The sequence below is a fragment of the Triturus cristatus genome, chromosome 4_1 (assembly GCF_964204655.1).
Source record: "Triturus cristatus chromosome 4_1, aTriCri1.1, whole genome shotgun sequence".
In the NCBI taxonomy this organism is placed as follows: Eukaryota; Metazoa; Chordata; class Amphibia; order Caudata; family Salamandridae; genus Triturus; species Triturus cristatus.
Window position 1 is genome coordinate 662,621,126 of NC_140585.1, and position 26,658 is coordinate 662,647,783.

General features: G+C 43.4%; 1 protein-coding gene across 3 annotated transcripts in view; it reads right to left on the minus strand.

Moving 5' to 3' along the window:
- The window catches only part of PDZRN4 (PDZ domain containing ring finger 4), a 2,469,118-nt gene that overhangs the window by 15,831 nt on the left and 2,426,629 nt on the right, over positions 1–26,658 (minus strand). For all 3 annotated transcript variants that reach the window (XM_085653075.1, XM_085653078.1, XM_085653076.1), the window contains one exon: positions 23,709–23,810. In XM_085653075.1, the coding sequence (XP_085509201.1) occupies positions 23,709–23,810 (102 nt within the window). The remainder of the gene's footprint in view (positions 1–23,708; positions 23,811–26,658) is intronic.

Here is a 26,658-nt window from a genome sequence, read left to right on the forward strand (position 1 = left end):
GGGCGACAAATTGGAAGAAGTTCATAGCTCTTCCTACTTGGGCGTACTCTCAATTTAAAAGAGCAATTGAGGCTCTGTTTAGATTTGCTACAAAAATGGGAAACAAACCAATACATGAGATGTTGCAGCTGTATAGCAATAAATGCATTCCCGAGGACACCAATGGGGTAATACTTTGGGGAATGGTGGGGCACTCAATCCTGCAATTACAGGAAAACTCCTTTTTGTGTGGATTCTTGGCTGTTACCCATACAGTACCAACCTATATTACTTATGGAGAACTAGATACAATTTATCTTGAAGATATAATTGACCAGAGAGCTATAAGTGGGTGGTATAATATCTGGAGTAAAGCAGGAACAAAATTCACTTGGGAGGTAACCAATGACTGCCTTGCTCTGATACTATTACAGCATTTCTTGGTTGGCACATGTGGGTAGGCTACTCAAGGAGCTTGATAAATATGTTTCTGTCGAATGCCCTGCTAGTATCGTGCAGTACAGCACAAAAGAACTCAAGAAGCTGATCTTTACCAATAAACAAGACCTAGAGAGAGAAAATAAAGAAATGGAAAAACTAACAATACTCAGATGCCTGGAATGGCCTGTAGATCAAGGCTTGCAAGGTTACTTGGTAATGGTAACAGATGTACAGAAGAGATTCTAACTCACAAGACCACGGCTGGGCATTCTACACCATATCATTGCAATCCCGAAAAGAGAGGCGTGGACTATGAAATTACCAAAGTGTCTGTGTGATGGGAAAGCTACACAATCCACAATGCACTTTATTCTGTTTTGCAAATGTTATAGTAACATTAGAAAGCGCTTTTCAAGTCCCTTGTTTGTACCAGAGAGATTTTTATTACACCAGGAAGCTTTTAACTTTTTATGTAATCTTGATACAGACATTATTTGCCAGCTGTCTCTGCTTTCATTAGGTATGCTATCATTAAAAGTAAGTTACTTGTACTGTTTGATAGCATGGTCTATGAAAGTGATTAGTGATGTAGCAAGAGACCTAGGCTCTTAAACTTTTTCTGTACAGCAATTTTGTATTCATTTTAGGATGGGTACATGATATGAATTTTAAAAGTTGAAAGTAAACTGCACTGATGCAGAATTTGCTATTTGCATATTTACAGCTGCATAACATTTTAGGATATCTTTTTATTTGTACGAAATTCCTCAAGATGATATGATTCATATGATCTGTATTTATCCAGCGATGAGTAAACCGTTTAGTCCTTATTGGAAAGTGGGTTTTAAATTCTTCGTTTAGTGTATTTTATATTCAAAGCAATGCAATCTGTATGATGTTTAAACTACTTTTATAGATTAAAAAAATAGTCCAAATAAAGATTTGTTTTGATTTGTTTTGTTGTTTGTTAAATGCCTAGGGTACATCTGCATGTTACAGCACATGGTTGAAACCTTAATAAAACAGGTTTCTACATCAGGGACTCTAAGAACACCTTACAAATGGTGTGAAAGCAATGTTGTTACTGTAATCTCAGTTAATAGCCTTAATACTAGTTGCAAACTTGCATTTTACTGTGGCAGGTAGGGGACTGTTATTTGAAAAAGATATATAAGTAAGCACCTGGAGGTGAATGCTGTCTGCGCATGCATTGATGAAGGAGAATATTGTAGTATGGCCTTCATTGGAAAGTCTATGTGATGGCATGGTCCATTTATGGAACCTTATTTGCAGAATTTGAAAAGATGTTGGCTTTAGTAGGAGCAGCGGCAAGCCTGGCTGTCCCTGACCACCAGTAATGTGGAAGATGTTCTCCAGTTTCTTCATATGATGAAAGTGGACAAATATTTCTCTATGCCTTTAAAATTTCCTCTTCTGAATCAATTGCTGCTCTAACAAAAACCAACAATTTCCATTGTTAGTTTAGCAGCAGTAGTGTGTTGCCCTTTCGAAAAGTGGGGAATGAGATGATTCATAGTAGTAATAGAAGCAGCAGTGAGGGTGGTCCAGGATGATTGTGCATTTTTTGTAATTTTATATAGCACAAACTTTACCTGAAGGTATTGAAGCACTTTACATGAGCACCAGTTGCATGACAGAAGGGCACATTCATTTTATGTGGACACTGGGACAATAAGTGATTAGCCAGATGCACAGGAGGTTGAGCCGACGTTGAGACTTGAACCTGATACCCCAGTTCCAATGTTGGCAGCTGTGGCAGTTACACCGCATTCTGTCCGTTGCACTCATATAACAGGAGATTAGGGTACAGAAGAAGATCCATGACATAAGAGCGATGTTGCAAGTGCTAGAAAACTATGCAGGAAAAAGGGAGAGGGGGCAATATCAAGGCATTCATTGGCTACCAGGAAAAAAAGGAAGTAGGAGATATTAGTAGACAATTGTGAGAACAAGTAGATTCGTTTTCATATGACACTGCAAGGAATTAGCCAGGGGTTCTAGATCTTAGTTTGGTCCTGGAATGCAGCAGAGAACAACTGTGAGGTGCCTTCTTGCAGGATTATGGTGGACAGACCTGGGGTTACTCAGGCGCCAAGACTCCTAAATTAAGAAGAGGTTATGGGGTGGAAAGTTGAGGGAAATGTTGGAAGTGTTAATGTTTAGGAGAAACAAATCTTTAAGAAGGTACCTGGGCCTGGGAACTTTCAAAGCTGTCTTTTTCACTTGCTGACTTCCTTTGTTTGCTGAAATGTCGTTCAACACCTTTTTTGTTTCCCGACCATTGCCTACACTAAGGCCATGAATAATGATTGTGTTTTGGCTTTGTTTCAATTTGCCTTCTTCTCTTTATCCACTTTAATCGTAAGACTTTCTAGAGGTGTTGGCTGCTTTAATCTGTTACATCTGATTCCTCATGCATTGTGGCTTTCAGAGCAGATATGCATATCCTATGATATCTGGGCTTCATTTGCATTCTAGTGTGTGCCTAAAGTACCTGAGAGCACCGGTTCGTGAAAAAGCCATTCAGAAAGATTCCCCTTTGCCTCCACTGTTAAGTTCTGCTTCTAATATTTCCCCGTTAGCAGTAGAACCACACGCTGGTGAATAGGGAGGTTGTCATCAGGCTCTGCCGGAAACCAATAGATCCAACACCAGCCCACTGCATGCAAACATGTCAGGAAATGGGTAGGGTGGAATTTTTCTGATTAAGTTTCACTTTAGTATCATGGTAGGGACTAGTGAGGTGGGCGGATAAAACGTCAAGGGGTCTTCACCACCATTAATCAAAGAATAAGCTCTTCCTGATCACAGATATTTTTCCCTTCAAATACAATGCTTGGGCCAATTAGGAGGGTGTGAAATTGTTGCAGATTGAACAGCAGCTCATTTTCCCTGAAACAAATATTTTTGTCATCTGAAATCTAAAGAAAACTCCTGTAATGTACCATAGATAGTCCTTGTTCTGCGTGTGGTGGTAAATGTGTAGTGAAAGACTGGGATATATCAGCTTGGCATTATGCACATTTTCTCAGACCTATGTACAAGAAGTGAATGTTTCCTCTTTAACATGGGCCACGCCCCCGTGCAAAGGAGTGAATGCCCCTTTGGATTGTACCAGCTCTGCTTTACAGACAGAGCCATGCAAGCATCTGCGGCCCCTTCACTGGCGTAACGAAAAGTGAGGGGGCCTCCCTGCACGGTACGTAGAGGGGACCCCTCCGGGCTCAATCAGGAGCTCTCTGGGCAGAGTGGGGTGATGAGGGGGCCCATTGGAGCTTGGGGCCCCCACGCGCCGCGGGGGGCTGCGGGGGCCTGTGTTACCCCCCTGCCCTTCTGCAATACTAAAGTGCCCCGGGGATGTAAAAAGAGGGTGAATATGCTTTGTGCAGCCCTGGGGCTCTTTCAGTAATACAGCCCCAGGTATTTAGCCTGTAATGGGCTACAGCCAGTGTCACTCCTCCAAAGTATTAGTACAGTTGCAGCTATGCACATGGATAATAGGTGGATGCAAACCACCAGGAACAGAATGGGACTGGCCTTGGTCGTTTGTCTCCCCTTCTTGAATCGTGTGGCTCAGCATTGCACTACATTCATGATGGCCAAGCCTTATACCAGGCGTTAGGATAGGAGTGATATGCATACACATACTTGTGCTGGTGGAGCTTGTGGCTGTCAGAGCCCTGTCGGTAAGGATGTGGTTTTCAAGGCTTCATGTGCTTACCAACTGGAATAGATCATTGCATTGCATGAATCTGCTACCACCATTCTGCCCCCTGGGCTGTAGCTGATGTTGCTCTTCAATGTTTGAGCTCAATACTTATCCTCAACACCATCACCCTCCACAATGTGTTCAGAATCGTTGCGTCCATCTTTGGAGTCAGACAATAGTGGCATATGAGGAGCTTGTATCATCACTATTTACGCAGGTGGTTGTGGCTACCTTTTATATCTCTTTCTTGCCACTGCTTCACCTCAAATGAGTCTAAGGCCTTACAATAACCAAAACCTGCTGCTCTCTCATTGGCTGCCGTGGGGCTAAATCACTGCAATTGAGGGTGTGCACAGTCATGCAGAGAATGTGCACACCCTTAACTGCAGCATGTCCCCCCCATGAACTCGGTCCCAGCTATCACTGACTGACACTAGATTGTCTGCTTTCAGGATCAGAGGCTGAGACATGAAGCAGGCAGAGGAAGGAAGGGTGGGGTGTTTATTTGCCTGTGATGGGTGAGAGCAGGCAAAAGGTTGCTAATGGGCCGAATGTCTACAAGCAGTCGGATGTTAACAGTTGTTAACCGCTCCAATTCCAATATCATGTGCCTTTAGGAACCCGCAAAAACAAATATTTCCACTTACAAAACCACAGTTAGTGTAGAGTTGCGTTATAAATTAAATGTGTGAATTATGGTTAGCCCCACAAACCATAACTCAGACAACACCCAGGCAAACCATAACTCTCACACCAAATGCAATGGTTATTTATGTGACCAATGCTGTAATACATTATATAAATGGCACAGGTCAGATTACTTAGTACACTAGCAATAACACCATCAAGAAGAAAACAATGATATGCTTTATTTTTTAGCATGTTTTGTAACATAATAACGTTTCACTTTGAGGTGTTGTTACTTATTGGTATACATTTTGTGAGGTCATAAGCATTGCATTGTTTGTGTGAATTTTAATGGCTATTGTGGTAGCTATGACTTGTGAAGCTAACCATAATTGGGGTATTTCGGTGGTTTTTAGGTTTTAACTTGTCCCATATATGTGCTTTAATTGTGATTTTAAGTGAATTTCAGAGTTGAAAGAAATATATAGATTAGGGGTTTATAACTAATCTTAACCATAACTTCCCTTTAATTGGTCCTTTTCCTGTGAATTTATGTTTTTTTAATGATCTTTTTGCATCTTTTTTTTTTAATTAAAACTTTTTACTAAACAGTGACTCAGGACAAGTAGTGTACATACATCAGTTTTGACATATTTCAATGTTACAGTTCCATGCTTCTCAGGTACATTTCCATCTCATGTGGCCCTCCAGTTCCGGGGCATATACACATATTCCATCTTTTACCCCTGCCCACCCCTCCCCCTTTTCAGTTTCCCCTATATGCCCTCCAACTACCCCAAATGTCCCCCCATTTTTGTGAGCATCCTCTGGTTTTGTAAAATATGTTCTCTGTCCCTGACCACCAGTCTATGTCGATTTCACATTCCCGCAGATCTGGTGTTTGGCTTGCTCCCCTCTTTTTGTCTATATTCCTTTTAGCTACTTTTGCAGCCATTTTTAACCATATTAATGTATATTTGGGCCATTTTCCCTCTACCGTAACACATAGTAGTAACCATCTCGGCTCCGCTGGAATTTCTAGCTTGGTGACTTCAGTCATAATTCTCGTCACCTCTTTCCAAAAAACTTGGATATATTAACATTTTCAAATAATATGAAAGAAGAGCCAATTTCACCACAGCCCCTCGCACAGTATTCGGATACCTCGCACCCCATTCGGTGTAGCAGCGTTCTGGAAGCGTACGACCTATGAAGGATATGTAATTGGCCTAGGCAGAATAGGGCCCTTATAGCTACTTCCCGTTGGCTTTTTACCGCCTCCTCCTAGTCATCATCTTCTAGCAGTCCTAGTCACACTTCCCAAGCCGCCCTTAGGGGTGTCTATCAGATTGGGTGAGTTGTACATTATTTTCTTGTTAATTAAGGAGATGGCTTCTGCTATCATTGGGTCCATCAATAATCTGTGTTCTGACGGTGAGTAATCAGGTAGAGTCTCCTCCTCCCTGAGTTACTGGCGCATAGCATGGCTTAGTAGCAAATGGTGGTGTCTTTCCGAGTCTGCCATTTCAAATTCACTTTTAAGGTTTTCAAAAGTGAGCTGTTTCTGTCCCCTCCATATGTCTTCCAATCTCTCTATTCCTAGCAGTTCCCATTTTTTAGGAAACCCCATCAGAGCCCCCACCTCTGCCAGCTGGTCACTGTCCCACAATGGAGTTCCTCCTGTCAGCTTACCCTCCCAACCTAAGTGTTTTAATACTTCTCTACAAGCTCGTATTACCATCCCCATGTGTGGGGGAGCTGTTTTTCTCTGCTTCTGCCATATAGTGCTGCTGGTTACCCTCTTTCACCCATAGCCCAATGGTTTGCCCTAAGGCCATGTCTTCACTGTTAGCAAATGCCCAGTCATTCACCACGGTTAGATGTGAGGCCCAGTTGTATTCACACATATCTGGCACTGCAAGCCCCCCCTCATCTACTCCCCCTCTGGAGGTTGCAGAGAGCTATTCTGGAGCTGCCACGTCACATAGATGTTTTTGTAGTTCACTATTTGTATCTTGGAACACTTTTTTGGGTATTTTATATGGGGTATCCTGCAGAATATATAGCAGTCGGGTCAATGACATCATTTTGAAAATGACCTCCCTGCCCATCAAAGACACTGGTAGTTTCCTCCAATGCTCCACATCACTCCCCAGTCGCTGTAGTTGGGGGAACAGATTATCTGCCAGGAAGTCCTCTTCCTCTGTGGATATTTGAATACCTAAGTATGTGAACTTTGTTTTAACTACTAGTGGGGTAGTGTTCATTAGTCTCTGAGGTATCACCCCGTCAGGGAGAAGATGAGGGATTTATTCCAATTTATAGTATACTTCGAATAAGTACCGAATAAGTGGAAAATCTGGAGCACCCTGTGTACGGATCTGTATATTTTGACCAGATATAAGAGTATATCATCCGCATACAGAGATATTCTATCCTCCCAGCCACCCCCTCCCTGTACCCCTTGTATTATTGGGTCATTACAGACCTATGTGGCTAAAGGTTCCAATGCCAGAGCAGAGATCATTGGTGATAGCGGGCAACCTCGTTGTGTGCCCTTTCTGAGCGGGAATGAGCGTGATACTTCTCCACTGACTCTCACCCTTGCTTGAAGGTCTTGGTATAGGAGGTTTACCCACGTGCAAAAGTTTTGTCCAAAGCCCAATGTCTCTAGGGTAGCAACTATGAATTGCCATTCGATACTATTGAATGCCATTTGGGCATCTAAGGAGAGTAGCACTGCCTCTTCTGTCTGTGTCATTTTAGTCCAATGGAGCACCCCATTGAGTCTTCGAAGGTTAAGCCGTGTGCCCCTATGGGGCATAAACCCAGATTGGTCCGGGTGGATGAGTGGGGATATGACCGTCCGTAGTCTAGTTGCAAGTACCTTTGCTAGCACTAACACCTCAGTATTTAGCACAGATATCGGCATGTATGATCCACACTCGACCGGCGATTTGCCCTTTTTGGGGATCACCACTATCGTAGCTGTATGTTGGTCTAGGGGGGGTTCCCCTTTTTCCCTCAAGTCTAGGTACTTGTTCAGGAGATGAGGAGCAACTTTGCTTGCTACACTCTTATAGAGCTCCATTGGTATCCCGTTGGGGTCAGCCGCCTTTCCGGATTGTAGGTCCCCAAGAGCACTCACTATCTACTCCACTGTAATTTCCTGCTCTAGTGCCTGCCTATTCTCCGTTTTTAGCACTGGGAGATTAATTTCCTGCAGTAATTCGACACACTCCTCCACCGATCGTTCGTAGACGGAGTTTAAAGTTCTGCATAATATTGAGCAAATGCTTCAGCTATTTCTTTACCCATACAGTTAATGCCTCCCCCCTGAATATGTTTTTCCAAAACCCAATTTCTATCTCTGTCTCTTCTCTCCAACGAGGCAATCATTTTGTCGGCTTTATCATCTGCATCATACGGTTTTCTCTGGGTGGTTAGTATCTGAGCTCTCGCCATTTGTTCCCCCAACTCCTTTAACTACTTTCGTTTGAGTCTGAGTCGCTGCATCGCAGACTCATCATCTATTCCAGGTTCCTAAATTTAGTTCTCCAAACTTCTTATTTCTGTTTCAAGTTCTTCCAATTCTCTACTCTGCTCTTCACTCGGGATGCCTATTTGGCCAGGACATACCCTCTAATTACAGTCTTGGAGGCTTCCCACAACATGACGGGTGATTCCACTGACCCCTCATTTTCCTGGAAGTAGTGTGTTTTACGTATCGGTACTTTTTGCAAAAAATGCTTATTTCTGAAGTGCCATGGGTCTATTCTCGGGGGTAGTATTGTGTTTCTTGGTGCCCCCTATAACTGTACTTCAACTGGAGAATGATCGGAAATGCCTCACGCTTTGTGTACGGCCACCCGGATTTGTCCCACCTGTACTTTAAAGGTGAAGATATAATATAATCTGGAGTGACTCATGTGTGCAGCAGAGGTATGTGTGTACTGTCCATCACAGGTCAATCATGCCCATCGCTTCTATGAATCCCTTCAATGGTTCTCTGTCTAAAACCCCAGTGGCCCCTGTCAGTCTATCTATCTGCAGGTCCATGACTGCGTTCACATCGCCCCCAAGAATAAGAGTGCCTAGGGGCATCTCTAGTATGATGCTCCCCAGTGCTGTGTCACTGTGGAGCCTTGGCAGGATAGATACTGGGATATATACCGAGCAGATGTTTAAAGTTTCCCCTTCCCAAGTGCCTGTGATTGCTGCGTATCTACCCAACTTATCATACCAGCACCTGTTCACTATCAGCAGAACAGACACCTTAATGAGGATCCACGCTCCCCTAAAGCCTGATGTGTATCCCGCATGCGCCTGTAGTTTATATCCATATCTGTGCAGTGCCTTGCAGCGATTACCCCAAAGGTGGGTTTCTTGAAGCAGTACCACATCTGGGCAGTGGTGGCTCACCGAGGGAGTGCTGCGGGGCAGTGGGGTGGGGTGTGGCAGTGTGGGGGGTAGTGGAGTCCCACATACGACAGACAGGAGTGGCGGGTAGTGGAGTCCCACATACGACAGACAGGAGTAAGGTAAGTAATGAAATAAATAAAACTATTTACCTTGCGCTGCCTGCATCGCCAACTCGGCGAAGCAGCACGCGCAAGGTAAATTGTTAAATGTATTTATTTACTTTCCTTACTTCTGTCCGTCAAATGTTGGACTCCACTACCCCCCAGCCTGCCCCTACCCCGCCCACCACCCTGCAGCACTCCCTCTGCGAGCCGCCACTGCATCTGGGTTGTGGTGACAAAGGTAAATGTAAATGTAAATGTAAATGTGCAGATATTTATATAGCGCAAATCACCAACCGGTCTCTAAGCGCTTGCTTAGGGAACCCGTCCTGGTATTCCCCTGTGAGATAACCCAGCAAGGTATCCACAAGGTGAAAGCCAGGCATCCCGCCGCGAGGGGCCATTGTGGAGATTAAGCAAGCTATTGCCCAGAGTCGCAGAGTGTGAACCCATGAATCGAGTATGCACTGGAGCGAGAATTATCGAGTCCATGGACAATTTATGGACTCAAGACTCAGCCGAGCCGGGAATTGAACCCTGGTCCCGGGCTGACCTCTGCTTCCAGGTCTGCCTACTCTAACCAGTGAGCCACACTTCTCCACGTCTGGGTGGAGAACATGCCCAAGCCCCCATGTCCCATCTGAGTGCCGAGCCACGGTGCTCAGAGAAGCTCAGGGGAGCCTGGGAGCTTCCAGGCTGCTTCCTGTCCCTGCCAGTGGAAGTAGGAGAGCTGCGACCAGGAGGAGCGGCTAGGAGGACACAGCAAGCAGGTAGGTTTAATTTGTTTTTTTAATTTAACAACACCCCCACCCCTGGCGCCGCCGCCATCCCTCCACCCCTGATCGTTGCTGACCGCCACTGTTTTCCTCTTTCTTTCTGTTCTACAGTTTCAATTATTTATAAACGAGCCTTGTGGCCTGGTTGTTGGGCTTTATCATACAGTATTCACATAGCACTTTTCAAGAATATTACAGGGTTTCTTTTTTGCTGGCCCGGTCACATGATGCTTCCTGATTGAAAAATAACCTAGGGGCACATGCATCAAAGGTTTTTGCGATCGCAAACGGTGAGATTCGCAAAAATCGGCCGTTTGCGATCGCAAATTAGCCTTTGGAGATGCATGAAAGTGTTTCCTAAGCGCAATTTAAGAATTCGCAATTATTTGTGAATTCCTAAATTGCGATTGCATTTAAGGAATCGCATTTTGCGATTCCTTAAATGGAATGCTAGAAGCACTTAAAAATAGCGATTTTGCTATATGAGACCGCAAATTACAGACAAATCAAACTTGTCTGTAATTTGCAAAAACTTTGAAAAATGCATTAAAATGCATTTTATAAAGTTTTAAGTTACACACACATATGCCCTTGGGGCATGTGTGTGCGCAACATGGGTGCACATCACAATTTCAGGGGTGCAACAGGGTGTCATTTTGACACCCTTGCACCCTTGAAATTGCATGAGCAATTTGCGAGTACCTACTGGTACTCGCAAATTGTGCATGCAATCTCCCATTTATTCCAATGGGCCTGAAGGCCCATAGGAATGAATAGGAAGGCATTCCTTAATTGTAACTCGCAATTAGCGAGTCGCAATTAAGGAATGTTTAGGAATCGCTATTTTTATAGCGATTCCTACATGCTTAGGCTTTTGCGATTCCTTAATAATCGCAATTAAGGAATCGCAAAAGCCTTCCTTGATGCATGTGCCAGTATGTCTTTAAGGAACCTTCAAAACTATTTTTGATAATACCCATTCCTACAGTTTGATGGAGTTCTTCCTCAGTAAATACACAAGCGTAAAGAAAACAAAGAATGACAAGTGTGCTGAAGCAAGATTGCCTCAAATCTTTGCGCCACATAAATTCCAGCAAAATGTCATAGCAACAGAACCCTGCCAACGTGATGCCGTACTTCCCAGAGAGCGCGTGTTCTCTTCCTTTGTCGTAGTGCAGGGTTGATTCAGTATGGCGCTGAATTACATTTCCGCTCTGTAATTTACAGGGAGCGCATGCCTGCCAAATCTGTTAGATGGCGAATCAATAGTATGTATGATAAATGGCAATAAAAGCAATTTTTACTTCAGCTGCTGACAGACTGCGAGAAGTGACAATGTAATGTCCCTTTCTGCAGTTTGCCTGGTCATAAACACGGATATAAAAAGAAGTACAAATAGTGCTTGTCTTCCACTATTGCCTTTCCTTTACTTTGTTGACCAGGATGACATCTCCCTCCGAGGAGAAATAAAAAATCTCTTTGTTCCGGAACCATTTCTGCTGAAGACAGATATTTCTGTCACGCAACTTTAAAAGAAAATCTCACGTGAAATGATCTGACTAGGAAATCCTACTTGACAAGACACATTGATAGCTTGTGCGCTGTGTTTAGAGCAGGCAGTGCCCAGTGTGAATGCCTAACATTGCACATCATTCTTCAAGTAGTAGTGTAATTTGAAGTGGCAAAGTATTTTTGCTATTTCTATGACTGCGATTAAATCAACACACCCATTGTATTTTAGGCACTGCTGCTATTTTGCTGGTTAGCGTTGTCCGTCAGTATGTGTGCCTGTGATGTGGACTCAGGTCAACGCTGCATTTGTACTTCTGCCTGATGGCTTCCTTTCTGTTTATTTTCCTGTCTCCTTGAAAGGTTGTCTGTCTACTCATCTATTTCTCAGTTTCTCTCTCTCTCGCTAAAGGTTACCCTTTCGATCTCGCTGATTGTTGGGGGTCTGCTGTTCTGCTGGTTGTCCGAGCGTATCGGGTGTGAGTATTTAGGAATCTACGATTAAAGAATACTTGCCACAGACCAGCAAGAAGATATTGGCTATGCTAAAGAAAGTTGTTTTTATGGTACAGGTTAAATAAATCTATATCACCGACGTATTTGTAATAATTGGTGGAGTAAAAGGATTTTGAAGCTCAAGGCAAAGTGATATTTTGCTCTTGTTGCTTTTTTTGACGAACACTGCCCCTATCCACACAGAGTACACCGCTGTTCAACAAATACACTGGGGGGGATATTCACAAGGACTTATCTCCGATTGATCACCACCTTAACGCATCAAAAGTGGAGATGGATTTAACACCCCATTCACAAGCTGGTGCAAACGGCAGACATCGCTATTATTCCCGCGATAACTGCCCCAAAAGTTATCTCCATGGTTGACATCACCAACTAACCCTAATGATATACAGAGTAGGCATGCCTGTGCAAGAACACACGAAAAAACCACAACACCACTTTCACAACGAACTGCCAGATCTACGAAGCGAACCAAAAACAGGCGATAAGCCGTGGTAGCACCAGGGATTTAACACCTGCCTTTTACTGGTGATAAGCAGGACGACTACCCACAGCATGAAAATGAGCCCAGCCAAGGACCACACCTGAAGACCCTCAGATGCCATGGAGACAATGATCATGCAGCTCCAATACTCATGAGGGTCACAACACCCACCAACACCACCCCCAGCCCCCCCACCGGACATACACATACCGTGCACGACACAAGAGCCCTTATATTTGCAGGGTCACATGGCCTGTGACGCCTGTGCGGGATGGGTGTGGTGTCTCATGGATGGCGTCCTGTTTGGTGGCCATGAGGGCGAATCCCACCCGCACCTGCTCAGCCATCTCCCTCTGGCCCTCCAGCACATGGCGTTGAAAAGCCATGTGTTGTTCCAGGGGGTCTTGGGAGACTGCCTTGGCTGTGGGTGCCTCCTGCTGGGTGGTAGGGTAGTGGGTGGGGTCTCCTCGATGCAGCTGGGCTGCCCTGATCCTGATATTGGGTTGCGGATGATGTCTATGATGTCCTGGAGGGCTTGGGTGTCGAATGCTGGGAGTGTCCTCCTCATCATCAGTGAAGAGTGGCTGGGACTGTTCTGCAGGAGGTGTTGACGGTGCCCCTGCAATGTGAAGGGGAGATGGTGTATTACAATGTGTCCACATGTATGTAGCCGCATGGTACATGTTGACATACAGACAGCATGGCATTGTACATTGTGACAGTCTGTAGATCAGGGCTATGGCCCAGAGTCATTGGGGGTGTGCAGTGTGCTCTGCTTGATTGTGCATGTGTGCCATTGTGGCCATCTCCACCCGTTCACCCAGTACCTGGTGGTCACTCACCCTGTTGTGGTTGTGTTGTGTCCTGTTGAGCAGTGTCCCGTCCCCCGACTCCGGCCACAGTCTCCACACTGATGACTGTCTACACCAGCTCCTCCATGTCATCCAGCTCGAGCTGTGGCACTGGGCCCCCACCTCCAGCCTGCACTGCTGCCTTCTGGTTGGCTGCGAGTTTCTCCTTGGTCTTCCGCTTGATGTCAGTCCATTGCCTCTTGGCCGCATCCATTGACCTCTTGTGCTCTCCGACGGCATTCACCTTGTCCACGATGTCCCGCCATATTCCATTTTTGGTGCCCAATGACACGTTGGAGGTGACAAACAGTTCTTGATGGTGTTCCATCACCTCCGTGACTAGGATCCTCTTTTCCTGCGGACTGAACTTCGTCTTCCTCTTCTTCTTGTCCTTGCCCTTCCCTGTACCCGAGGTCCCAGGCTGGTTGTCCGGGGTGCTTGTGGGGTTGCACTCGTCCTCTGCACATGCTCCGGCTGCCTCCATTGTGCTTGGGTGTTGTTCAGTTTGTGTTTGGGTGTTTTTTTTCAACTTTTATGGTGAATTTTCCTGCCTGCCATGTGTGTATTGCAGGCCTGGCGCTGCATATCGCTGATTTCCTCTTCGCCATTTGGCCCATGGCATGTTTTTTCGCGTTGTGGTTTGTGTATTTATCTCGGTCGAGGTGGTTGTATCGCGGACATTGGCCACAGTTTCGGCAGTCTATCACATGGTACCGCCGAGTTGTGAATTCCACGTTGACACGGGGTTATTTTCCTGCGATAGGCTGCGATGTGTAAAGTTGTGTTAGCATTTTTTGGTGATGTTTAGCACACGTTCTTGTGAGGCAAGGAGGTTATCCTCAAAGACTTTGCACAAAGGAGGTATCATATTTTACAGAGTGTACAGTATTTGTTGCTTGTCACCCTTCTAGCCTACACTATGACTGGGGCTCTCAACAAAAGCATAGGCAAGTATTGTGTATGGGCCTTTCATTTATCACTGGAATTTAGCAAACATTTGGTATTATTCGGGCCTCAGGGTTAGGAAGGGGGCTGTAACCATAGTCTTAAGAAATTTAAAGATAAAATAGAGTCCTGCTGATAACTAAATAGATGGGAAAAGGTTAGTCTGGAGAGGAAATACTGGAAGGCTTAAGCAAGATAGGATATCCATCAGATATCGGTTGGCACTAAATTGCCTCTTTCTCCCAACAACATTCTCCCATTTATTTTATTTATGTATTAGAGATTTTTGTAGAGCACGTACATGACCCGAGGGTTAGAATGCTGTACACAGCACGGGTTACTGTAACAGAGATTGTGGTTAAAACGTAAAAGTGCTGCCCACTTAAAATATATACAGGTAAGATTTAAAAACACCGAGATCCTGAATAAAACATATAGGTGTTGCTTGCTTACACTATTAACAGGTGACCTAAGGAAGCATGAGCCTTAGTTTTTGGCCATCGATATGTATGAGCAATAGCATTGTGGGTGATGGCGTTAGATTGTACCCGCCTGAGAGTGGCCAATTGGTGGTTGGGGTGAAGGACTAAGGAATTTTTCAAGCAGAATTGCTTTCACATTTCTCTTGAAGACGGACGTGGAGGGGTTACTTCTAATCTTGGTGGTAAAGGGTTCCAGATTCTTGGGACATTTCTTGAAAAGGATCGAGCATGCGATCTTTCTTGAATACTGGGCTGTTCCAGTAGCATCGAGTAAGTACTGCATAGAATGCTGACCTCCCAATCTCATCAGGGTTAGTGCTATAAACTTTGGCAAAGACTTTGAGAGCCCATTAAGGCTCTTCTCTTAGATCACTTACACAACCAATGCCAAACTCCACTACTTCTACCTGATACACAATATCAATGAGTTTCCAAAAACATTTATTAGTACTCTAGTCCATTAGTAACTAGACTAATGCAATGAAATACTGCTTCATCTAATCTGTCCCCTTGTCAAGATACTTAACTTTGACACTAGAATCTTGTTCGACCTGTTCCACTCCACATGCACCTCATCTTAACAGTCCCAGGCCAGCTGGTCCAAATCTCATAAAAGAATCCGATATGCGAAGCTGACACAATTTCATACTCTGTCCACACCACATCTTAACACCTTGAGATTACACCTTAATACCATCATGCACCATCTAGAATACATTCTTTCACCACCCTCGTGCGACACCACAAGTGTTCTGTAAACGTTATTTAAGACAAATTCCCCAGGACCTAAGACATACACACCAATGAAAATTAAAAAAATTCAACCAAAACTCGAGTGACTTTTGTTTTCTATTTGCCTTATAAAGTCCCATTCATCCTGCTCTAATCCCCTAAACTCAAGAACATAGCTTTTTCATGATTTCTTTTTCCTATGAACCTTGTTAAGTGAGCTATATCTTCATTTATTTTGAAGATGCTTTTCTAATACCTAAATAAATATAAAACACGAGATGGAGAGAGAGATTATCAAAATGCAAAAGTTGAAAGAGAGGAAGCACACAACGAAGATAAGAGTTGAAAGTAATTGTCAGAATGGTGGGGGATGAGTACATTGTAAATTAAAATATCTGAGCATAGATGTAGAGCAGATACTCCAAGAATATCTATATTTATAGTCTTATTGAAAAGAACATATTACATTTTTTAAAGGTCTAGTGAAAGGCATAGGAGCCCAGAGATTTCAAGAGCAGTTTAAGAAGAATATGGGAGTAGAACTGACAATCAAATGGCGAGCTGAATAATAAATTAAATTGGTGCACTAAGTATAGAGAGGGAATCTAGCCATAAGAATGAACGTTATTTAAGATGGAAAATGTGTGGACAAGAAAGTAAGTGTTAAAAAGAAGTGGTCATAGTTAGCGAACATTCTCGAGCTGGTAGCATCTCAGATGAACAAAAGGTTTGATGCAAAAGGATTCATACATTTCAAACGCGCTACCTGTGGGGTCTGTAGGTTTTGAAGGGACAGTGATAGCAGTGTAAATAAGGTGGTAGAAAACGTGACTCCAAGATTTAGAGGGTGGAAGCAAACATTTTTTAGGCTTTATTTATATATGAAAACAGAAATAATGTGCTGGACAATCAGGTTAATAAAAAATGTATCATTCTGAAGTTTATGCAAAGCACCATAGATGTAAGTCAAGAGAAGAAGGAACACCAGCTAACTAGATACTGTGAACAAAAAGAATAAGGAACCCTTCATAGACACCAAAGGAAACGCGCCAAAAACTATACATGAACGGTGACCCTAAACTGTATTTCTCCAAAATATATGATTCAAAGTACCATAACGAATTGGGTGCGCAGTTATCCACAGATTACAATGAAATAATATCTTGCTCTTATGATTAGTTAGTTCCAGCTCCATAGCCCAATGTAATACCTGGATCCCATAAGCATTCCATTGAAATGGCCACCATTGGTAAGCTGTACTGCATAGCATTGTAAATGCATACATAAAGTGCATTGAATGTATGTACAGATGCACCGGATCACTTATGCACAGGCAATGAATCACCATTGGATGACACAGGAGAGAGCATCCATTGATGAGAGGTAGAAAAGAGGCTTTTGTGCCTAGCACCTTGATTGGGAGGCAATGGTTGGAGTGCCACCCAGGAACCACACGTTTGATTCATTGAGTGTCAGCACACAGTGTTACAGTCCATGAGTATGTATTCTTCGGTCCACAGTGAGACTCATCTGCATAGATTCACATATATCTCAGCCATGTGAGGTGTAAACTCACATACGTGCAGGAAGTCCATATGCGATGTGACCTCCTGCAAAGCCTTAATATTGAGTTCCTTAATAAATGATAATGACACACAGATACATTAAACAATATATGAGAATCATACAGAGGAGAGGATAAAACAATACCACTGGCTCATGGACTTACAGCACTGATTATTTGCGTGTTCATCGGTCTTAATTTCAATAAAGTGTATTATTTTATTCTCCTAATTCTGCATACATATCTTTAATAGTTGATTTGAAAATACATACAAATGGTTCCCTTATAACAGTGAGAACGGTTGTATATTGTTTGGGTTGCATTTGTGCGGCCATGTGCCTTTAGAGGCACACGTTACTGAACTATTACTGTGAGTAGTTCCCGATTAACATCTTTGGCCTTACAGTAAAGATATTGGCGTTCATCGTGACCCTTATAAAACGCAAACCTAGGTAGGGCGTAACGGAGCGCTGAACAAGTGTCTTCACAGCTTCCATGGGGGAGTTCAACACACCTTTCTAAAATTGTATTTTCTGGACTCTCAGTAGCCAGGTTCTGTTTCAGTATTGCTTATAGCTAACATTCAAAGATACGCCAACCCTATAAATGCTTAGTGTTACAAAACAATACCCTAAAACCGTTAAGGTCAAAGAGCAAAGGTGGCTTTCCCATCCTAGTTTACATCGTTTCCACAAAATCTATACCAGATTGCTGTAAATGTAATCGGCCTTATGACCATTTATCCTAGAAGCACATATAACCTGGGAATATACAATTGCAAATTAAATAGGACAAAGGCGACCAGGCGGTCTGTTGTCAAAAATCATACACAAAAAGCTGATTAAACTGGGTTAGTTTGATTAAAAATTTGCACCAAGTAAGAAGCAGTTCAGAACTAATAAAAGTCAGAGTAGTGATAGGTAAAGTATACTGGTCTGGCATGAAATTATTTGATATGCATTTGAAATTGTGGGGACAAGATATTGCTGCAAAGAACAGTGGGAGAAGATTATCTAAACCTCAAGGTTTGAGTGTTGAATGCAGTAGTTTGAAATTGATCTGTTTCCTTTCTCTGTTGCCTTAGGGAACTTGCAAAATGTCAACCTTGCAAAAATATCATTGCATAAACAAAAAGTCGCCCAACATACGGATCATTCATCCCTACAAAATGACCTCCCAAATATTTAATAAACTGGGTTAATTTACTGTTCTAAATATTGTCCTAGAGTGTTAGGAAGAAAATGATTGATAGTGGTATTAGCTGTAGGCCTAAATGATCTATTTAAAGTTGAGATTTAAGCGGTATTTGTTCTTGAGCCAAGGGGCTGAATGCACTATGACCCATTTACAAACCAGGATGTGCAATTTGCCCACAGACTGCTTTGTGAATATGTATGCAATTTGTGATGTGACCTATACACTAATTAGTCTCGTTGTAAATTACACATTCACAAAGTGGGACAGCAAAACAACCTGTCTGATGAAAATTAACTAGGCCGGTCACAATTTTTCAAATATGAAAACTTTTCTTGTTTTAAAAGCAGCGCGTATCCATCAGGAGGGTAGGTGCTGCTTTGAAATGAAAAATGTTTCCCATTTGGGAACACACCAAGGGGAGCATGCAATGATCCTATATACCACTGCAAGCTCCCTGCCCGGAGGCTGTCCAACATGACTTTCAGTCGGTAAGCTCAGGTGTGGCCGGGGCAAGTAAGAGCGGTGGGGTGGGGGTGTGAGTCGACAGATGACAAATTAGGAAAGATAAAATGACAAAATAAATAAAACCAAGCGCAAGGATAGTGGCTTTCTTTTTTTATTTAACTATTTTCCCTATTCCGACGACTTTCCCCCCCACCCGGCCCCACTGACCCACCACTCTAACCTGCACCTGCCATGCCTGGGTAAGCTATAATTTTTTTAGGATTTGCAACTGGAATTGAGTTTGCAAACCATTGATGCAGAGCAATGCAAAGTACAATTGGGAGTGAATGTACCTTACACACCCCCCTCCTAAGAAAGACTTTGAATAATTATTTGAAAAGATGTGTGTGTGGTAGGCTTTTCTGACTTAACAAAAGGGTTTATTAATTGATACAGCATGATTTTGAAGTCTCAAACCCTGTGATTCTGCAAATCGGAGGGTTTGCAGCCACAAAAGGTTTATTACATCGGGCACTATATTTTCAAAGCAACATTTATACAGTCTGCTTTCACAGGCTCCCCTTTAAGTATCATCTTCTTGCTCCTAAGCTCATTTGCAAGTGTTATGCTCTGGAAGGTCAAGAAGCACTACAGAACCAAAGAGGATTCAGCAACAAACATGTCCAGCGCAAAGATTTCTTTTTGATGCATGTGGAATGTGTGCTTTTTTTAAAGTACTCACATGGACAGCATCTATTATTCTTCTCGAGCTAAAATGTAACTTGAGTTTAAAGGCTCGGAGGTGTTAACAACTCTGTTAGTAGTCATTACTTTTGATTGACACGCTAGCCGACTGAAACTTTCTCTGTCATACTTGCACACTGGTCTTTGGTTTTGAAGAGCAAAGAGTGGGACCTCTTTTAATACTGAACTTATCTGCACTCCTGGAGAGCACTGATATATTTCTGGATGTTTTCTCAACCAATCCTCTGTCACTCTCATCCTTATTTCCCTCTTCTCTTTGAACTCTAGCTTCTTGTGACCCAGCTTTGTAATTCCTATTATGATTCACTGGAACCATAAAGCCGTTGTAAAGCTGCTCTGGGGCATCCACCCCCTTCCTCTTGCTGCTTTACAAGAGTACACTCCTCACTGAATGGACTTGTGCAATGCAGCAATGTTGAAGAAACTACAACAGGTTCAAAAGTACACATCCCACCTCATCTCTAGTTTGAAATTCCTAAAACAACCTTCCTGAATATTAAAGTTCTTCCACTGGTTCCTGATTAAGGAACACATAGAATTTAAGACGTTTTGCCTGACTAGCAAATGTGCCTTCACGCCCTGCTTTCATATCCCACCAGCCCCTTCCGTATTGTACGATCAGACTAAACATACAAGGTGGACCAGGGAACCTGCTAGCAATATTCCATCCAAACTACTTGAGGTAGCTTTCTATATTTCAAAGACTCCTCTGGAACTATATTTCATTCCACATGCCAACCAGATTGTTTCAAGTTTAGAGAAGTCTTGAAGACACTGGATTTTCTGCCCACTTTAGCCTCTTGTCTCTGGAGAGCAGCAATGAACCCCTCTACTTGTTAACTCCCCTTACGAGCAGCTCTGTGGAGGCTGATTAGCGGTACCGGCACACTACCAATAGAAATATAGAAAGATCGCTTGTGAAACAGCGGGCACTGAGGTTGTGTCCAACTATACCAATAATGTACTGGCTCTTGCTGTTTTTAATATTTTGATATGGGGTATTGTTATTATTTCATTCCCATTAGAGTGTACATTTCCACTTCTTATCAGTGCAAAACATTGTATGTTACACGAGTGCCATTCAACGCCTCAGGCCATCACCCTATCTGTACGTTTCCTATATAAATGGTTCAGCAACCCCTCTTGGCTGTGACTGTCGAAATAAAAAACCTAATACCAAAATAGAACAAGATGTGGCTATTTGACATGGAAATAAATGTTTGACAAATGTTTAAATGTACTACCTAACCTCACAGTTAAGAGACATCTGGAGCCGTGGCCCACACGCCACTTGTGCGGTATTCCATGGCCGTTGTTCACTGTGAACACTCTTTGGCACTAAAGCAACAGAAAGAAGCAGAAAATGAAAATGCTGAATGAATAATTCCCTTAATACAATTTTACAAACAGACAAAAGTAACTGAAAAACAGGAAATGACTGATTCAATCGCAATCATCAGCTGCGTCGTGGGTCACCACGTAATTGCCCCTGTAAATTAATCCAATTAAATCCCCTAATTTGCATGAGAGTAGCAGGTGATAGATGTAAGGTCAGGAAGGAGCCACGAGCTGATTAAAGACAACACTGCGCTTTTCAGGTCTTAGAAATGCTGCCCTTGGAGCTCAGCAAATCAGAAATAGATTGGAAACTGGCACAAAACACGTAGAGACAGTTTAAAGACCTTGAATGGGCACCGGTATTCGTAGCCCCCTATGGTTTACGTATGTGAGTAGGGTGAAGGTTGAGAGGTTGTAAAAGCAACAGCACTGCCAACCTACACATCTTCAGTGGGAATGCCGCTTCTCTGCTTCCACCTGTCGTGGGTATGTAGGCGGGGTTAGAGCACTCAGTACACTTTCATGAATGCGTGAGAGTCTTGGGTTCAAGTATACAGTCAGAAAACATACAGCCAATGGAACTATCAAGTACGCATGAGCCCTCGTAGTCCAGCCCCACACCTATGGACCAACTGAGCAAGTTTGGTCATTCTACTCTTGCAGACTCTGACTCCCATCTGTGCATCGATGCTGGGAATGATTATTAGCACACAGGCTGCATTAGCACCCACTGTAAGTCCATTAGCTCAGTGTGTTCTTCTCTATTACATTGTCAACTTCACAAATTGAATCATTTATTGGGATTCGGATGGTTTAAGTAGTGTGCTGGTATTTTAGTACAATACATTTGATACCATTTATGCATAGTATAAATCATTCTCTGCATTACTAATCTTAACCGATTATGATCTCCATTCAGTTTTCCATATATGGTTTCTAATTGTTCTAGTTACTTTTCTCTAGGGACTTCTCTCATCAATCATTAAATATACCTTTCTCATACCGCCTCCATTCTGGGTGAATTAAAATGTATACTTCCATGAATCTAATTTATAGATATTTTCTAAGAGTACATTTTGCAACACTGCAGAGTTGTTTCGCCAGGGAATATAAACGTCACTTCATATTGCAGAGATGCTGAGTTGAGCAGAATACTGTTATTGAACAACACAACTAAAGATCAGAAAGGAAGCTTCGACATCATCGAGGCAGTGGCATCAAGAGAAGGGAGGACTCGCTGCTGGAGATAAGTATGGAGAAGAAGGTCTGGGAGAGGCGAGGTCTCGGTGGCCGGAAGAATGAGGCGCCTGCCAGATGCGAGTCCCAGGTTTCCTGGGTCTGGGATACTATTGTGGCCATCAGCAGAAGGCATTGGAAAGAAACTCAGCACTTTGGCAGTAAGAAGTGTGTCACGGTTGGATGTTCTCAGTGGAAGAGTTCTGATGACACAGAGGAGTTTATGGTGGTCGGTGTGGATGGTGAGTCATGTACACATAGGCCTTTAAATGACTTTACTTTTGGGGCCATGGGATTGTGGTTTCCTTGCCAACTGTAATATTCTTTAATATGAAACTTCTTCATCAACAGAGAAGACAGAACAAGTCATGACATGCACGAACAAGGGTGCGAGTGTGGAAGAGGAGCAGAGAAGGGATTAAACTGAGAGGGAAGCGCAATGCTACCAACTGTATGTACAGGAAAGATAATATCTTGCAATATTGGAAATACTGCTGCCATAAAACATTCCCTAATGTGAAGTCTTAGGGTCTGATTTAGATACTGGCGGACGGGTTACTCCATCACAACGGTGACGGATACCACATCCTCTGAAACATAAATCCCATGGGACATATTGGATTTATATTTCAGCGGACGGGATATCCGTCACCGTTGTGACAGAGTAACCCGGCTGCCAAGATATAACTCAGGCCTGTAGTTACTACAACTGCTTTACAGTTGCACAAACCAATGTACGCCTGTCTGTCACTGAACCTATGTTTCTATCTGCCTGGCTACATACTTATAGATCGATAGGCTTATATTCAGCATATATCAACTCCAAAGGGAGCAGTAGATAGGAAGGCATATTTGAAACCCTGGAAGTTTAGAAACTGAGAAACGTGGTTCTGTGAAAAGAAATGACTTCCATATATGAGCTTGAAAAGGTGATTAACGTGCCTCGATCAGTCTTTTCTATGTAAGGATTATTTGTGTCTCATGTGGGAATCTAATCACTGGGCTAGGATATCAAGGTGTGCCATAGAGCAGCATTTGTGAAAGGTCGGGATGTTGGTGGTTGTGGTGTCATCAGTATACTCATTCGAACCCACTTAGGGGGCTGTTCTCCTTTGTTGCTTTGCCCTGCCTTGGAGCCGATCGTTAGGGAGGAGACACCTGACATAAACCTATCTTTCGTGTTGCACAGCGTCCGTCCGGCACGATAACTAAGTGGCGAGTAGAATGTAGGAAAGAAATAGCCACTAATGAAGGTAGACACTCAATCAAAACAAACATGGCTATTTCTGCGTTCAGCGTGCTCTGACATCCAAAGAGAGGCGGTTATAAAGACAATTTCAGCTCTGGGTGGATTTATGTGCCTCTTTACGTATCAGGGACCTTTAGGTTAAAAAAGAGTTCTCTATTCTCCGGTGGCAGCTGTAGGCCAGATGCACGCCATTAAAGTGCATTTGTTTGTGATATTTCTGCAGTGGCTGCCCGCGGTTTTATGATTGCTCCATTGCAGGCCAGTAATGAGCGCCTCAAAGTGCCCCTGGCTCCATGCCCTCATTTCTTCATACAAACCTGCATCTCAGGTCGTGCAACCAGCAGCACAATTTTTCTGCACTCGTCACTGGTGAGCAGTGCCAACGCCTCCTCGCGATTCTGGACATCTTGGCCATTTATCTAGAAAACAAATGGAAACGGCGCGTTAGATTCTGTTTCCGCTAAGCAATGTGCAGTAAAGGGCAAACACAAGCTCATTTGTGGCAAATGTATGGACAATGAAGCTCGCACAATGGGCTCATCTTCGGCCCCTCGGTGGTAAGTGCCTTCACTCAATTATGCGCTTACTGTAAGAGCCGCATCGATCGCTGAAGAATGGCGGACATCAGAGGAAGCAGTTATGTTCATAAATGTCCAACCTGCGACCTGGCAACATACATCTAGCAACACAATTAACCAGCCTCTGACAGGTGACGTCCATCTTTCTCCGGCCAGAGTAATGGAAGTGTCAGCCTGAGATAATAGTGCTGGTAGAAGCAAGACTGGTAGCGCCGCAGCAGAGATCAGTCAAACCCTTCCTTTGCGGGGAGCCAATTAGAGCGCTGGAACATTATCTCTCACGGGGCACTACTTACAGGCGGATTCTCGTTATTGTATTTACTAATAATCTGGGTGTTTACATTTCAGTACTAGGAAATGCGGAGAAAAATCCCTTTTTAGGTAATAAAATTACAGACTGAGCGAAGATCTGCAATTACTCTTACCACAGAATGCATATTTTAAAGAGGCTGAAGCGTTATCACAAAACACAAACAATCATTTCGATAAACAACAGCGCAGTAGGTCCCACTCCAAACACTCTCTGACAGGAAGTAAAAGAAAGGACGCTTTTGTGTGGTCACTGAAGCTAGTGGATTTCTTCATGTTGCAGCTTCTACTCTGATATTTGGCCTTTGTGTAGCGCCCTGACGCCTGATGCCGCCTTGGCCCACGCTTCATGAAACCGCAAAATAAATAAAACAAAGTTCGAAGTTGCTCTTCACATAGTACACGGTGCTTGACGTCCTGTTCTTGTGCATAGGATGTGGCATAATGAATTTCACTATGTTCTCAGAAAATGTTATTTCTTTAATTTTTAGGAGCTAATGGAAACTTTTGCAGCGAAATCTCACCTATTTTAATCCGGTCGGGCAACCACATACATATTTGGAAATTACGCATCTTTGGTAACAAATACTGTATCTCGATTGTTTCTGCAAGTCTTTAATAGCTCAGACTGCAACGTGTTTCCGCAGGTTTGGTTCTGACAATCAACAAATTCACCTGCAATCATGACAAGCAATAAAACATATCCTTTAATACCTCAACAATCGCATCTGCTTTCACAAAGCTTCCTGACACCTCCACTCAGCCGGAATCCTGCTTGCAGAAATCCTGTGCATATGGGAAACCAGATCCGGTGGTCAGGGCCGGACTGGGAACCAAAACCGGCCCTGGCAAAGTGCTCGGCCGCCCCCCCACTCCCCCTGGGGAGGGGGGGGGGGTGAGGGGGTTGGGGGTGCCGCCGAGCTCTTTGAAAGGGCCGGTATTCGGCCGGTTTTGTTACGGGCCGATCCCTGTAACAAAAACGGCCCCCAGGGGCCCAAAACCGGCCCCCACCCATGCGGCGCACCGGGGGATTGCCCGGTGCCCGCTACGGCCAGTCCGGCCCTGCCGGTGGTCGAGCCTTCACCTACATCACTCCTAAAGTGTGGAACAACCTGCCACTACACATAAGAGCCTCCTCCACACTTCTTGAGTTCTGCAAGAAGCTGAAGACCTGTCTTTTCGTGCAGTCTCATGAGGCCATAGGTGTGACTAGACTCACACCTGCTCAGCACCAGGATACCCTCCTGGTTGATAGTGCCTTCTACATAGGCATGACATAACTGGTAAGCACAAACATCATATCATTAGGAAGTTTGTGTGGAAGAGAAGGTCATGTGCTCATCCATGTGGAATTTGGACCGTGCTCAGGAACTTGGAATCAAGTTAAAAAATGAACCTGCTCAGCACAGGGGAGGTATAAAACCACCAATGGTTAGATAGTAAGGGTACTTTAGGTGATCTATGCCCAATTTACTGGGCATAATTAGGTGCCTAGACACTAAGTAGTGCATCTAGTGATCAGAAAATCAGATGTGTCTTTCATTCATCAAATATGAGGCAGATAAGCAAACCTTTCATGAGAATGTATTTTTGTAATGCACAAAGCTGTAGCTATTGCACTATTGTAAATTAATCAATTGATGACCAAAAGCTGTCCATGATTCCAGATTGACTTTGGTCTAACTTGCAAACCATTACCGAATTGAACCCTATATTGTAAAGTAATTAAGAACAATAGCAGATAATCCTTGTTTGTGTCTGGTAATCTCAAGTAGGGATTATTGACTAATGCATCATCACTAGGAACAATTACACATGAACTGAGACAATAGGAGTAAAGAAGGTCACTGCTGTCTTTTGTAGTTATAACCAGTTGAAAGACATTTATTTGTCATATATTTCTTGCTGCTTAAGAGCTCTGCATAGAAAAGCACTACGTGCAAGAACACATTGATCCAGCAGGCATACAATGGAAAGCAGTTTACGTCGCATTAACAATTTATAAGCAGCAGACCAGGGATTCTGCACCTCATTATGATCTTAAAATGCAGTTTTCCTCAAACATCTCCAGGTCATATCAGTAGAAATCAAGGGGAAGTGAATAGCGGAAAATATTGGGGCCAGATGGCAGGTTAGGAAGGTTCGACTGTTAGAAAGATGCCAGATAAAGTCAGTAATAGCCGGGTACCAATTTCTACAAACCAACACAATTAGACTGACGCACACAGTCAACAAATACAGGTACACATACAGACCAACAGAAAACAGCTATGCCATACTCAACCCACTGAGGAAAAAATCCAGGTAGAGGGGAGACTGGGTAAATTGAAGGAAGGATGGATGTCTGACTGCAGTATTCATGCTTGCTTAATATTTAAAG